The sequence below is a fragment of the Cucumis sativus genome, chromosome 3 (genome assembly GCF_000004075.3).
Source record: "Cucumis sativus cultivar 9930 chromosome 3, Cucumber_9930_V3, whole genome shotgun sequence".
Taxonomy (NCBI): Eukaryota; Viridiplantae; Streptophyta; class Magnoliopsida; order Cucurbitales; family Cucurbitaceae; genus Cucumis; species Cucumis sativus.
The window spans coordinates 3,998,319-4,013,905 of record NC_026657.2 but is presented as its reverse complement, the minus strand read 5'-3'; the positions used below and the strand labels follow the sequence as shown (position 1 = coordinate 4,013,905).

The 15,587-nt window shown below is 35.3% G+C and overlaps 2 protein-coding genes across 2 annotated transcripts; both read left to right on the top strand.

Moving 5' to 3' along the window:
* Positions 1 to 343: 343 nt before the first annotated feature.
* On the top strand, positions 344 to 6,107 carry LOC101217855 (65-kDa microtubule-associated protein 1). Its single transcript, XM_011652214.2, has 10 exons — positions 344 to 522; positions 1,648 to 1,748; positions 1,830 to 2,033; positions 2,133 to 2,381; positions 2,472 to 2,687; positions 3,797 to 3,952; positions 4,043 to 4,354; positions 4,981 to 5,068; positions 5,160 to 5,308; positions 5,430 to 6,107. Exons 2-10 carry the CDS (start codon positions 1,677 to 1,679, stop codon positions 5,727 to 5,729), a joined length of 1,746 nt encoding a protein of 581 aa, XP_011650516.1. The 5' UTR covers positions 344 to 522; positions 1,648 to 1,676; the 3' UTR covers positions 5,730 to 6,107.
* Positions 6,108 to 9,713: 3,606 nt separating this feature from the next.
* LOC101217617 (protein HOMOLOG OF MAMMALIAN LYST-INTERACTING PROTEIN 5) lies at positions 9,714 to 15,245 on the top strand. The gene is made up of 6 exons (XM_004149289.3): positions 9,714 to 9,967; positions 10,051 to 10,151; positions 12,741 to 12,850; positions 13,520 to 13,595; positions 13,680 to 13,820; positions 14,229 to 15,245. The coding sequence occupies exons 1-6, from the start codon at positions 9,874 to 9,876 to the stop codon at positions 14,979 to 14,981; spliced, it is 1,275 nt and encodes a 424-aa protein (XP_004149337.1). The 5' UTR covers positions 9,714 to 9,873; the 3' UTR covers positions 14,982 to 15,245.
* The last annotated feature ends 342 nt before the right edge of the window (positions 15,246 to 15,587 follow it).

Below are 15,587 nucleotides of genomic sequence, written 5' to 3'. Positions count from 1 at the left end.
AAAATATAACCAAATTTTAAATTCTATAATTAAAAAGTATTGTGTATTAGTTTATTATTATTTACTTATTTATGAGTTGTTATGTTATGTTCATATTTTGAGCAATTTTGATATTGATTATTGAGAGAGGCGGAGGGTAGCATTATGATATGTTAATGAGTATTGATTGTATAGTGAGAGTGTCACTTTGGTAATTAAGGGTGATTACATAAAAGAAAAAATTAATTAATTATGATATATAATGTTGAAACAATTGGATATTGTTTGTATTTAAGGGTCCCATTACCAAACCCCCAACCCTCCTCCCTTCCCATCCATCATTTTCTCCTCTAATCTGCATGCTCTGGATTGTTGTCTCTCACACTCTCTCTGTATTCTTCTCTCTCTCTCCTCTCTCCATTTCTCTGTTCTCTCATAGTTATTATACTTTTCATCACTCACATCCACAATCACCAACACTTACAGTACAAGTTCTCTTTTCTTGTAGATCTGAATACATTTTTTGCTTCTTCCAAGATCTGGGTATTGATTTTTTTTTCTTTGTTTGATTCTTTTGCCGCTAATGCTAGTCATGGGTTTGAGTTACTGTATCTGGGTTTTCTTTCTTTCAACGTCTTTGCTCTGTTTTTTTTTTTTTCCTGGAATGTGATTGGTGGAATCTGGTAATGACTGAGATCCGGGTGTTGTAGATTCTTAATTCTCTGAAATGTAGGGTTTAGGATCGGGTATTTGTTGTTGCGTAATATGCATTTGTGATTTTGTGTTTATGGTTGTGGGTTTTGGTAATGAGGGGTTTTTTTTGTGGTCTCTAGCTTGCTTGAGCTGGTTTAATTTGTTTTTTTTTTTTTGGACTGATTTTTTACCTTTGGTGGAATGACTTACGTCGGTCGTGTTAATCGTGGGAACTCTTTGATGGAATGGGAGTATTTGTAGATCTGAAGCTGTATTCACAGAAGCATTGGCTTCGAGGATGATTTTAGTGGCCATTTTTCTCAATGGCCGTTCTAATTTTCATACATGGGTTTCAGTTGAATTTTCATGTTCTTCCTCCTGGAATGTGATTGTACTATGTCTCTACTGTGAGAGTGCGGAGTGTCCCCGATTCTTTCTTGCTCTTGGTTTTATGAAATATAGGGTTTAATGTTTGTTGTGGTTCTGCGATTTTTGTGAATTTGCGAAATTTGAGATTCGTACCTTTTTCTGACTTAATTCTTAAAAACCCAGAGTGAATTGTTGTGGTGGGGGACTGTGTTGGAGTCTATTTGGTTGATTAAGTGCGTTTAAATGAGATGAACTACTTATTTCAACTTAGAATAAGAATAATTTCTAGCTCTTGGGTTATGAGTAGAAGGAATTGTTAATCGGTCAGTTTGATGAATTGTAAGTTAAGTTTATGAATGCTCCCTCTTTCTCTCTCTCTCATCCATATACACATGCCATGCTTTATGCACAGAGATATATATGTTTATAGAAATTGTTTGGCCACTATGTTTTGGTACTGTGGTTCCAGTCTCTCATATACCTTTTTTTTTTAAAATGGCATCAAGATTCAAAACATGTGAAATGTGTGGGGGTGATGTGATCTCCAGGATTAACATTGCATGGTTTCATGCACAGAACCTAACTTTGAGAGTTTGATTGATGCAGATAAAGGTGTGAAGTTAACAGATTTGTGAATGGCGGTAGCGGATACACAAATTCCTCTTCAAGGAGAAACCACATGTGGTACCCTACTGCAGAAACTACAAGTAAATAAATCACGCTGTTGATCTTTTGCTTCCTCTATTTCATCTTAAAAATTTTTATGGACTGACCAAAGACTATCTTAGGAAATTTGGGATGAAGTTGGTGAAACTGATGAGGAACGAGATAAAATGCTGCTTCAGATAGATCAAGAATGTTTGGATGTCTACAAAAGGAAAGTGGAGCTAGCTGATAAGTCAAGGGCAAAACTTTTGCAGTCTTTATCAGATGCAAAGCATGAGCTTTCCAGTCTTCTATCTGCTCTTGGTGAAAAAAGTTTTTCTGAATTTGTGAGTAAATAATTTATATGACCCCTTTTATATCTGAGACAATGCTGATGCGTTGTTTGGTGATTCATATCAAGCTCTATTCTCTTCTTTTAATTACAGCCTGAGAAGGCTTCTGGAACAATCAAAGAACAGCTTGCCGCCATAGCTCCAGCTCTGGAAAAGCTTTGGAAACAGAAAGAGCAGAGGGTTAAGGAATTTTTTGATGTACAATCAGAGATTCAGAAAATATGTGGGGAGATTGCTGGGAGTTTAAACCTTAGCGAGAATCCAGTAGTAGATGAATCTCAACTTTCGGTAGAAAAGCTTGATGAATACCATTGCCAACTTCAGGAACTGCAGAAGGAAAAGGTGAAGTTCTATTATGGGGTGCAATTTATTTTTATTTTTATTTCTTCCTTCATCACGCCAATATTTGATCCAATATTCAAATATGAACAGAGTGATAGGTTGCACAAAGTTCTTGAATTTGTGAGCACTGTGCATGATCTGTGTGCTGTCCTTGGAATTGATTTCTTTGCCACTGTAACCGAGGTTCACCCAAGCTTAAATGATGCAACTGGTGTGCAATCTAAAAGCATTAGCAATGATACTTTATCCAAGCTGGCAAAGATGGTCTTAGCGCTGAAAGAAGATAAAAAGCAAAGGCTACATAAGGTAAATTTAATATTCTGGGTTTATTTATGGAGCACCTTCTAATTTGAATACTTTTTAAGAATATTCATTTTTATTAAAATGCTACTTATAAAAATTGTTATAACCAAAACATTCGTGTTTTCTCTAATCAAAAGTTCATTTGCTTGCCTACATTCGGAGTGATTCTACAAATGCTAAATTAATCATAAAGTGATTCACAATCAACCACATTATATTCATTTTTTTGGATAATCAACTTCAGACCACATTATATTTATTTTTTTGATAATCAACTTCAAAACGTTTCTTCAAAAAAGGATTCAAAACCAAGATGATGATTATGCAAGTGATTTTTATTCATTACCAAACACTTTAGATTCTTTGATTAACACTCTAGATCCTCCAAATTTACTGAAGAAGTAGTTTCAAACACACTCTAAAGAAGAAAATTTCAAAATTACATTTGCTTTGCTTCCCTGGTGCAAAATGTGAAAACATGCAAAACCTATACATTAGAATCTGTATCAATCATGATTGAAAGGATATTTAAATGAACTTTTTTTCTTCAGATTATTCAACTAGTTTAAAATCTTAAATCTTCCCACAAAAATGTATCTCTCATTTTTATCTTTAAAATGAAATTAGAATTAGAATACCTGTGTATTGCATCGAGAATGAATTTATTGCTTTAGTCAACATTAAAATGGGAGCAGAGGCATGCCATACGCTCTGACTGTTTCTTAGCTGGGTATGTCTTTTCTCCTTTATTTGCAACTAGTACATATATCAATTTATTGGAAACTTCAGCTTTTTAGAGCTTGAACCGGTTAACTTTCCTCCTTTATTTGCAACTAGTACATATAGCAATGAATGGGAAACTTGAGCTTTTTAGAGCTTGAACCAATGCATGGGCCACTCTACTATATTTCAACAACACCTGTATCTGTCAGGTGTTGGGGGGTAAAGATAACATTTATTGTGTACATTCTCATTCATACTAGAGCTTGCATTATTTCGACCTCTAGATTATGATGTTGTGATATTGCCATGGTGAAGTACTATGTACTTCAGTTAACTTGTTTATTTGGAGCTTTTTAACATTGAATTATTTTGTATTTTGTCTTATACAGCTTCAAGAATTGGCAACTCAGCTGATTGATCTTTGGAATTTGATGGATACCCCTTCAGAAGAAAGAAGTTTATTTGACCATGTCACGTGTAATATATCAGCATCAGTAGATGAAGTGACTGTCCCAGGGGCTCTTGCTCTTGATTTGATTGAGCAGGTATTTGAGTATTCTGTAGATATCACGCAGTAAATTTGAATAGATGTGGCTGTTGACATTTTTTTTTGTTCTACATGTTAAATTTATAAGGCTGAGGTGGAGGTTGAGAGGCTTGATCAACTTAAGGCTAGTAGGATGAAGGAAATTGCTTTCAAGAAACAATCTGAACTTGAAGAGATATTTTCTCACGCTCACATAGAAATAGACCCGGAGGCAGCTCGAGAAAAAATTATGGCACTCATTGATTCTGGTAATGTCGAGCCGGCTGAATTATTGGATGACATGGACGATCAAATAACAAAGGCCAAAGAAGAAGTTCTCAGCAGGAAAGAAATACTAGACAAGGTTGAAAAATGGATGTTAGCTTGTGAAGAAGAGAGCTGGCTGGAAGACTACAATCGGGTACTTGTCCTTTTCTGCTATGATATTAAAAAAAATCGCTATTATAAAAACTTGCGATTACGTTGATTTGTCTATGTAAATTCAGTTTCAGGGAACCATAAACTGATTGGCAGTTTATAATTTTCTGTGGAATTGCCATTTCATATTCCCTGAACTGCTTCAGTTTTAACATGGATTTTATTAGAATATAGTTGAAAACTTGAAATTTTTATTTACTGAACATGGCTGGACATATGATTTTTTTTCTAATTGTACACAAACCCATAATATCCAACACTTGTTATAGATTTCAATGCCTAGCAGTATGTTGAATCAGCCATGGAAGATTCGTTTCTGTATGGCTGCAGTTTGTAAATTCACAGATCTAAAACGTGGACTTGCTTTAAAAAAAAAAAAAAAACTGGAAAACTTGCAATTAATTTTACTTCTTACCAAGTTACCATTGTTGATAAAAGTGCAAAGGATTAGCAACATATACATCATGTCAGTTTCACAGTTGAAACTTTGAATGCCATTCCTATAGGCTCAGACTAAAATGTATATGCTAATACTTCTAATTTCTCAAAAATACTGGACTTGTGTTGTGTTGTGTTATGTTTTGACACCATTGTGGCGTCACCTTGCAGGATGATAATAGGTACAATGCTAGCAGAGGGGCTCATTTGAATCTCAAACGTGCAGAGAAAGCTAGAATTCTGGTTAACAAAATTCCAGGTTTGTTGTAAATACATACGAGAACTTCAATACTCTCCTTACGATCCCTGGATATTAATGCTTGGCTCTTCTTGATGGCTTGGTTATATAGCTCTTGTTGACACTTTAATTGCCAAAACTCGGGCTTGGGAGGAAGATCGTGGCATCTCGTTTATTTACGACGGTGTTCCTCTCCTTGCTATGCTAGACGAATACACTATGCTCAGGCATGAAAGAGAGGAAGAAAAACGACGACTGAGGGTAAATTAAACCTCTTATGTACATATATATATGCACTTATTCATGTACATGTTACTTTCGGTTTGACATTGCCTCAACTAAAGACCCTCTTTTCTGCGGACTCCTACTTCGGACTTTGCAGGACCACAAAAAATTCCACGATCAGCAAACCACAGACCCAGAGATCATCACCAATTCAAGGCCTAGCCCTGTTCGAACCATTGCTACAAAGAAGGCAGGGGGAGCTCGTGCGAATGGAGCTGCAAACGGAACACCTAGCAGCAGACGGTTATCGCTTAATCAAAATGGATCTAGATCAATGAACAAAGATAGCAAAAGAGACAGTATGAGACCAATGACACCGGTGAAATACGACGCAATTTCGAAAGATGACTCTGGCTCACACATTTCAGGTACGGAGCCTGTTTCAGCTTCACCATGAGAAGAGAAATAGAAGAGAAGTACTGATAAAATAGGGCTATATAATACCATGTGTAATATTTGTAGTTGGTGCTGGTAGTGGAGATGTTCCACAAAATAACGAAATTTAATGATGGGAGAGTGGGATGTTCTTTGTAGTTGTTGTGTATGTTAGAAGTTGGAAGGTTTGTGGGTTAATATTAGTAGTTATTTTGTCCTAAATCTTTGTACTCTAGTGTCCAGAAATGGGGGGCAATACAGCTCTTTCTGCATTTAGTTAAGTCCTCCATGGGCGAGTTCTTTTTGGTTTTCACTAATCTAGTTCAATTAGACTCTCTAATGTTGTGGTTTCTGTTTTGTATGGCTTAATACATCTTTGCCAATCGATGATGCTTTGCTAGAGCTCTGCCAAGCCAATATGCAGACAGATTCCTCGAAATGAATTATTGTAAACTTTTTTTATACTAATGGAAAAAAGTTGAATTGATTTGGGAAAGTGATGTATAGCTTAAAAAAAATTGATGATTAGAAATGTGAAATGAAGTTAACAAATAATTCTTAAAAGAAGAGTAGGATTTGAATGAAGAAGAGTGAAAAGATTTAAATCCATTTGGATGGTATATCTGTTTAATCAAACTATCTTAACTAAAATTGTTATTCACTAGTTTTATTCTTCTTTAACTTTCAATTTGTATTTAAAGTCTGTTACTTAATTCTTGAACTTAAAATCTCTCGTAGTATTTGTTGTTTCAATTAATAATCGAGTTGAACATGCTCCATGTTCAAGGATGCATCAAATTTTGGTAACAATTCATTATTAGTCTTCGATCAGAGTAATGAGGATGAACAATTCATATAAATTTAAAATTTTAAATGCGATCAATGAAGAATGAATATGATAACCTTGCAATGGGAACACGTTTTCTCCAACAAATTCATGTTTGTTATGTTTTCAAGTGGATTTTGCGAATGAGAATGAGTATGTTTTCAAATGATAGTTTTGAAAGTGGGGACTTTGATTGAAAATGTTTTGAACAAATGGTTTTTAGATTTGGAGAATTCAAAATGAGAAGTTTCAAATGTTGATGAATTTAGACATGGTAGAGATATGTGTGGAGAAGTTGAGTCTTGGGATCATTTGTTCTTTGGGTGTATCTTTAGTGGTTGGGTGTTGGGTGGGATGGGTGTCTAAGTGGTGGATTGAGTTGCAAAGGGTTTGTAAGGTTGGGTTGGAAAAGGGTGTCAGGTACATTGTAGCCTGCTATTATTTATTTTATTTGGCAGAAGCGGAATTGTTGGTTGGACGGAGCTCTTCTTGTGATGCTTTTGTGCTTGTGTGGCTTATGGTTGCTATTGTACGTGCTCGTGTTGCTTCTTAGTTTGAGGAGATCGTTGGCCTTCTGTAGTGGTTTGTTTTTTTACTGTTTTTCTTTGCTTGGTATGTGTGATCTTTTCTCTTTTCCTTTTCTTGGTTTGTCTTCTGTGTTGTTTTGAGTTTGAAATGTGGATGATTTTTGGCATGATAGAGATATGGTTGAAGGGATTTGCATTTCACATAAGACCCTTGTCATAAGGAACATTTAAATTTTGTATATAACTCATTATTACTTTGGAATTGTTCTTTAATAGGGGTTGCAATTACCTACACTTTACCGTATTTTTACTTTTAAATTTTCAATGTTTAGTTATCCTATTTTTTTTGGTAGAACGGTAAAAAATGACACAGTTTCGGTTTTATATTTCAAAAGTAATACATTCTTAAAAAACTCTCATTTTCTTGTTTTCTCGAGCAATATCGGTCGGACTTGTTCCCGAGATTTTTTGTTTTGTTTTTAAAATTCAAAATAAAGGCTAGGCTAAAATTATTAAAACACCATTGGTTCCCCGAACGTTTGATATTCAGTTTTGTGAAATCAAGCTTCTCATTTCGACCAAGTTTTAACGTTTTTGCTCTCAAACTTTCTTAGATCGACTCGTTTTTGAACGACAAACCTTACGTAGTGTATCTCAAGCTTAAATCTGTAGAGGTAACTAACTTTGAACCATTTGATAGTTTAAGACTTTGTTTTAAGTTTACGGTTTATGGTTATTTGTGAAATCTGAAGCTCGAGAGCGCTAACACCAACCACATTCACAGACGACGGCGTATGCATTTCAATTTTATTGCGCATTTCATTTTATCATTTATCTTGGTCACTACCTAGGCTCAATTCATATTACCTACAGACGATTGATCATAAACTTATAAGAAAAAACTTATTTATTAAATATTGATTAGAAAGAGATTGAACCAATATAATTAATGAGAAAGTTGGTTATATATAATATTAATACGAAAGATAGTGAATGGAATAAAGAAAACAAGTTAACCAACAACTACCCAACTTATATTCTCAAATTTTGCCATTAATTCAACTCAACCACCATGAACTTATTAATATAGGGATGGAGAATCATGATTATCAATTAAGTTAATTAATACACTTCTCTTTAAGAAAGGAAACACAATGTGTTGCATGTTGAGTTGAACAAGATATGTACCATAACTCATTTTTTTTATTTATATTATCACATGCTCAATTACTTTAAAACTCAAGACAAAGTTCTCCCAAGATCACTCAGGATTAAAAACAAAAGGATTTAAGTTTTCAAACTTGGAGCAAAGTTCCCTCGAGATCATTTAGGATAAAAAAACAGAGTTGATTTAGGTATGAATCCTGATGGAAGGTTACCTCGAGTTAGACCGAGTTTTTGGATAGAATAACTCTAGTTTTTAATATCGGTGGACATGTACCCTGAGAACTGACGAGTTCAAGAATAGAAACCCTATAATTACAAATCTCGATTGATTCCTGGTAAAGTTTTGTTGAGATTTTGAATAGAAACACACGTAAAACATATTAAAAGAGATTTTGATTATAATCTCGTAAAAAAAATGTTCAGAATGAAGTGAAAGACAGATTGTGGAGTACGTATGCACACTAATATTAATTTTATTTACAGAAACACAAGTAAAATATATTCGATCTCTTATACGGAAAGTTGAGTGCGTGGACTTTCTATTCTTATAGTGACTTTAATTATTGTTGAGAGTTTTCTTTGGTTGTTTAGAATCGAGAAATTTTGAACCCTTTCGTGAGAGCTTCTCTACTTAGCCCACATATGAGCTTAGCGTAATGACATCTTTATGTTTTCGAGAACAAGAGATATCGAGTTCAATTTTCCACCCCAAATTGTACTTCCTTTTCAAAAAAGAAAAAAAAAAGAAAACTCTACTTATTAGTGTTTTGATGTGAGCGAAAAGACTTAGTGAATTTGAGCTTGATTGATTTATGGATTTGACCATCAAACCAATTAACTAAATTTTGGGCTTAGTTGGACTTTGAGCCAAATTAAAATATTTTTGTAATCAAGCCTAACATTAATACCACATTAGGTCAAACATTTTATTTGATCCAATGGTTACAATGCAAACACGTGACATCATCATGATTTGCCAACTTATTTGCTCAATTAGTTTAGAGCACATACCAAGCTTTAGTTAGTCCCAAATTTGATAATTTATCAATAAGACAAGACATAAAAATAGAAACGATCATAGAGTGGAACAAAGGTAGACACAAAAAATAGAGAAAGAAAAAAAACAAGCCAACCAGTAACCACAACCCATTAAATAGAGATGTACACGAGAATTGACATGACTTTTTCATCTATATTCTTACCTCCCTTCAAAATTTCTCGTTTAATTTATACGGAGATCAAAGTGTCAAATTCGTTTTTGAAAAGAAATTTTAAAATATAAATACTAATTCATCTTGAAAGTGACAAAAATCTCACGTTTTTAGAAAAATGATTTGAAATGATATCATTTTTAATTTTTTTTAAAAATATAATAATTTATTTATGTTTAGGACATAAACTCGATATTTTATAAATAATTTAGTTAATTTTGGTACAGTAAAAAAAGGGCTAAATATGTATGCAATTTTCCATTTTCTTTACTCTCCCAGATATAACGCTCCAGTAGACTTAGTACAACGGCATACCGCCATCTCTTGCTTTCTTGAGCCAAAAACGACTTCTCCTTCTTTATTAAGAAAACCACCTTTGATCCCATCAGATTTGGAGATTCTCATCACCAAAATTTCTCTCCTAACCACTCCAATATGGCCAGCGACACCGAGCCGGCGAAGCTCCTTCTTCCCTACCTCCAGCGAGCCGACGAATTGCAGAAGCATGAGCCTCTTGTCGCATATTACTGTAATTCTTAGCTTTAATTCTTCTTCCAGCCTTTTATTGTTTTGAATTCTTGATTGACTGGGTTTTTTTCCCTCCATGTTTAGGTCGATTATATGCTATGGAACGCGGACTCAAGATTCCACCGGGAGAGCGTACCAAGACCACTAATGCCCTCCTTGTTTCCCTCATGAATCAGCTCGAAAAGGTTTTGCTTTTACTGCTTTTGTTAATCTAATATTTGTTCAAGTTAGTGGGTTATATGGATGTTTTGTGGTCCCGAATATTGGAAGGCTGACGAACTGGGACTGCTAATTTTGATGGGTTTTTGTTCGAAGATTTGGTAGTTTATCTTAAAGGAATGGGTAGTATCATGTTACCTAGAATCAGGGCCGATCAGAGCTACTTGGGGTTTGGAAATATATATATATATATATATATATATATATCTTAGGAGGGCTTTCTATTTCTCTAATTAATTGAGTATTCTGTAATAAAACACAGTATATATGGAATTTAACATGTTTCTTAGAGCTGCTAAATCGACAACAAACAAAGGGGAGATTTAAGATGGAGAGGGGAGGGAAAGAGAGATTGGCTTAAACAGTCAAACTTATAGAAAGTTCATGGGCGCTTTAAGATTCTTTAGATTTTGGAATAATCCTTGAGGTTTAAGATTAATCTATCAATAAGTTTAGCTGTTGTATATTGGCTTGTAGTATAGTCCTGTCCATATGACCGTCTGTATTTTTTAGCTCTCCAAGGGCTAACAGTAATTGGCTCTTTGCCCTACCTCGTCCTTCCTTCTGGTGGCAAACCTGAGTCGGTATATTTTTGGAACTGATCTGGGAGAAATTTCTTAAACTCTCCAGAAAATTGGAAGAAGGTTTCATTTGTTCTCTCAAATATTTTGGTCTCTTACCTTTCCCTTCTTAGGTTCTAGGCAGAAGTAAATTGGTTTATTCTTGTGGGAGGACGCCAACTTGGAAAGCAAGTGAACCCTTGGTTAGTGGTACCTTATTTATTGTAGAGGGAGGTCTTGCCAACTTTTTCGAGAAATGGTGGCTATATGTTGCTGTGATTTCCCTTTAAACAGGTGTCATTTGGCTTAAAGTATAGGCTGCTTTATATGGGAAAGAGACCTTTAGATGGTCTACAACTAGAACCGAGAGAGGTAATTGGCAAAATCCGTGGTACTTGTCGACGTGATTTCAAAGTATTTTACTTAATTCGAAATGCTTCTTCCTTCTAGATATTGGTAAGTTTTCTGGAGACTTCTTTTGGAAGGTGCCAGATAAGAGTGCAGTTGCCAGTTTATTAATTCGGCCCAAGTTTAACTTGCCCTGACTTGGAGGAACTAGACATTTCAAAAGTTTGGAGGGGTTGGGGTTGTTTGGCTCACAAATTAGATTTTGTAATTTGAGGTTAAGAAGCCAGGTCTCTGTTTATGGTGTGTTACATACTATTGTTGTCTTCTACAAATCATAAGCTCACAAACAAATGTTGGCTGTACAGTTTGTTTTAATATGAAACAATTTTGTTAAAGGTATGAAATTATACTAAAAACAGGAATTAAGATCTCATTTAATAAAGTTGCAAAAAGTCTGTTAGGTACTTAAGCACCTTGGAGAACTTCACCTCAAAAGCCAGCTATTGGGGTGGGAGAGCCTAGCCACTTAAGTACTACATTAGTCATCTCATTCTAACTAATGTGGGAAAAAAGTATCCCATACTACCTTGGCTCCTAACAATACTCCGTTCTTGGAAAGCTAACGTCTTGTCGGCCACTTCGGTGGCACTTCATTCGGTCACACCTGATCAAAACCCTCTACTAGTTCCACCCTGAAACATCGACAGCCGGCTTTGATATCATTGTTACGTGTTTAAGCACCTTGTTGAACCATACCCCAAAAGCCAGCTCTATTGGGGTAGGAGAGCCAAACCATTTAAGTACCACACTGGTCATCCTATTCTAACCAATGTGGGACAAAGGCATCCTATACTACCTAGGTTCCTAACAACTTCTCTAGTTGGATATTAGATTGTTGAAGCTATAATTACAAAGGAAGACACATTTTTTTCCCAAAGATAATTCAAGGAAGTTTCTGATGTTTCCCCTTGCTTTGGAATATTTAGGCGTTTCTCTCAATTTGAACTAATTAAATATGGGATATGTTTTGAAAACAAATCAAATGGCACAATACCAAACCAGTGAAGCTATGAATCACAAAACAACTCATGTCTTGTCTCTTGCCTCCAATTGAAATGAAGGCGATTAGGTATGGAGACTTGTAATTAGCTTACATTTCTGTTGGCATTGACATGTCCATTTGGATATAAAACCAATCAAATTCATGCTCTATTGAAGTGTACCCGTAGTGTTTTCTTTTTGCCTATTTGAAATGGTGGTCATTAAGGATCAAAGATAACCAAGCATAGACAATTTTAGGAGGAACCACCAAGCACCCTACATATACCCAAATCTTCAAAGAAAAAGTAAAAGCAATGAAGATACGGTTTTTTGTTTCATTATCTGATTTACATAGTTGACGCCAATTTGGCAAATGACCATCCAAGGAACATATTTGCAAATGATCATGATTATTGAGACATACGTAGCTAAGCTTGCGGAATTACTTGACCTTTTTTAGGCAGAGATCCTTCCAAATAATATTGTATAGCCCATTGTTAGGATCATCAACGAAGGATCATTCATCACTTTTCTCTCTCATTTGTAACTTCATACATTAGGCTGGCAATATGACTGCTTACTGATCAATCCATCTATCGTTTTCAGGATAAGAAGTCACTCAACCTTGGGCCTGATGATAGTTTGCATCTAGAGGGTTTTGCATTGAACGTCTTTGCAAAGGCAGACAAACAAGATCATGCTGGACGAGCAGATTTGTATGGCACTGAATCAATGATCTTCCTTCATATAGAAAAATATTTTTATTCTGGTACTTTTAGTTGGTTATAAAGATTCATAGTTGTCTGACTTGACTTGGAAAAGTTCTGTTAGAAACTATGATTGGATTAGATTTGATGACATGTAATGATTCACATTATAAACTATCGTTCACTTTGAAATCATTATTGACAATTTTATAATTTTAAGATAGATTAGAGAAAGTTACTTCATTTATTCTAAAAATACAAGTTATAGGAGAACACCCCAAAGAAAATAAGAATATGGTGTATTAAAAAACAAAATAAAACAGAAAATAAAAAGAAGAATAATAAAAAATAAATAAAAACAATTCCGACATATTTGATTTGATTTTTGTTCTAAATGAAAAAGGAAGCGTTGGTTCACCATTCTTAGTTTCCACAACTTCTCATGATGGGTATAGAAGATGCAGGATTAGATCATAATTGCCTTGAAGTTTTTCGTGTTCAGTATCTTTGTTGAATTGTTTGATTTAGATATTTGTAGGGTGTATGTGTATATTTAAACTCAATTAAGTTATGCCATCCCTTTTCATTTGTGAACTTTTGCCATTATATTTGACTATGGATTGAGCAATACATACTTTAGTGTCTGAGTTTCTAATTGCTTTAAGATTTTATTCACAGGAACACTGCAAAAACATTTTATGCTGCCAGCATTTTCTTTGAGATTATTTCCCAGTTTGGTCCACTTCAACCAGATGTGAGTTTCTTTGCTGAATGACCGACCGTGTTTTAGTTTTCTGAATCAGACCTTTGCTTAATTGTTCTAAAATTTCATTTATAGCTTGAGCAAAAACGGAAATATGCAGTCTGGAAAGCAGCCGATATCAGGAAGGCTTTGAAAGAGGGAAGGAAGCCACAGCCTGGTCCACCTTCTGGTGATGATGATCTGTCTGTTCCTTCAAGTACACCTACCAGTGCAAATGTATGGTTCGGTGCCCAACTCTAATTTCATTTGAACTACCTTCTAAAAACTACATTGATGTCTAATGAGCATGGTTAATAAACATCAGATTACACAAACAGAAAGTAGAATTATTACTCTCCATTTTTGGAGTCCTGTAGATATAGTGGGAGAAAATTGGACCATTCAGGAAGTCTTCTGCTGCCTTTATTATTATTATTATTATTTTATTCCCCTTCACTTGAGTCTAGTTTCATCACATTAAAATTGTTAATGATCTGATTCTGAAGCTCAATCGATAGTGTCCTTTAAAGTTGTCTGGATTGCCCTTATGCGGAAGTATCTTGCAGGTGTAAAACAACCATCAAGGAGATTTTTACTTTTCGAGGGTTATAATGTAACCACGATGCTTGATGTTTGTTTTTATAGGATGTAAGACCAGGAGAACCTCAAGTCTCAAGAACTCAATCACAATCAGATTTGTCGCCTCGGGTTTACGATAAGGAGAATAACGATCACACAAATATACCACCAAGTCCTCAGGTCTATGACAACATGAACAATCACACATCTCCACCTGCCCGATTCCATAATGAAGTTGACAATCAGCACCCTCCAAACATTCCATCATACCCTGCAGCTGGTTATCCATCCCATGAGTTCCATATACCTCCTCCGAGGAATGAACAAGACAATTCCTCTTACACTCAGCCATACCACCACATTCAATCCTACTCACAAGAGCATCAACAACCGCCGTTGCCTCATAATTATCCATCTAATGAAACTTCTCCTAATTACTCTTATCCCCATTTCCAATCTTATCCAAGTTTCTCTGAAAGCAGCCTCCCGGCCGCCCCTTCTCACTACCCAACCTATTACCAAGGATCTGATGCTTCATACTCTTCCCAAGTGACTCCTCCTCCAGCCAGCTACCCATCAGCTTCTCAATATCATTCAAACGGCAGAGAGGAGACGGCCTCAGAACCTCAACCTACCTCAGCTCCAGCCAAATCATACCACTACGACAGCAACTACCAGCCAGCTCCTGAGAAAATCGCTGAAGCACACAAGGCCGCGAGGTTTGCAGTAGGGGCTCTGGCCTTTGATGATGTTTCAGTTGCGGTAGAGCATTTGAAGAAGTCACTGGAATTGTTGACTAACCCTTCAGCCAATGTGTGATTTTCTGCTTTATTGCTGGATTGGCTAATGTGAATTTCTTTATGCTTTTTATGCCAGGTTTGATGTGTAAATTTAAATCGATTTGTGTCCCAGGAAAAGATTGATGGAACATGTTATTGAGAAAGGTTATTGATCTTTGATCTTATAATTGCGAGGAATGTCTTTTACTCATAATTTAAGAATGTCCAACCCTAGGTTGGTTGAATGTTGAACATGAGTTTAGATTGCATGCAGAAATAAATTGTTCTTGGGATCTGTGGATTATTGTTGTCATCAAGCATTCATACTTGACCTCCATTTTTGTGGAGGCTTTGGTTGTTATAGAAAATCTTAATATTGTTGTAAGCTTTGTTCATCAGTTTAAATTTCTCTTCGTTATTTGAATGATTAATGAGAAGGGGAATTAGTTGAAGTTTGCACTTTTTAGCTTATATTATGTAGTTGGCTAATCTTTTTCAATCTATCCAATTTGCTCATGTGCAATGCGATTTGAATACGATGTCCCATGCATTGACGAAAAATTAACCAAACGAAACCCAAAACTCAATTTTTTCTTATCAAAGTAATCTCTTTTGAACACATGTATTTTGTTCTGAAATGCCTACT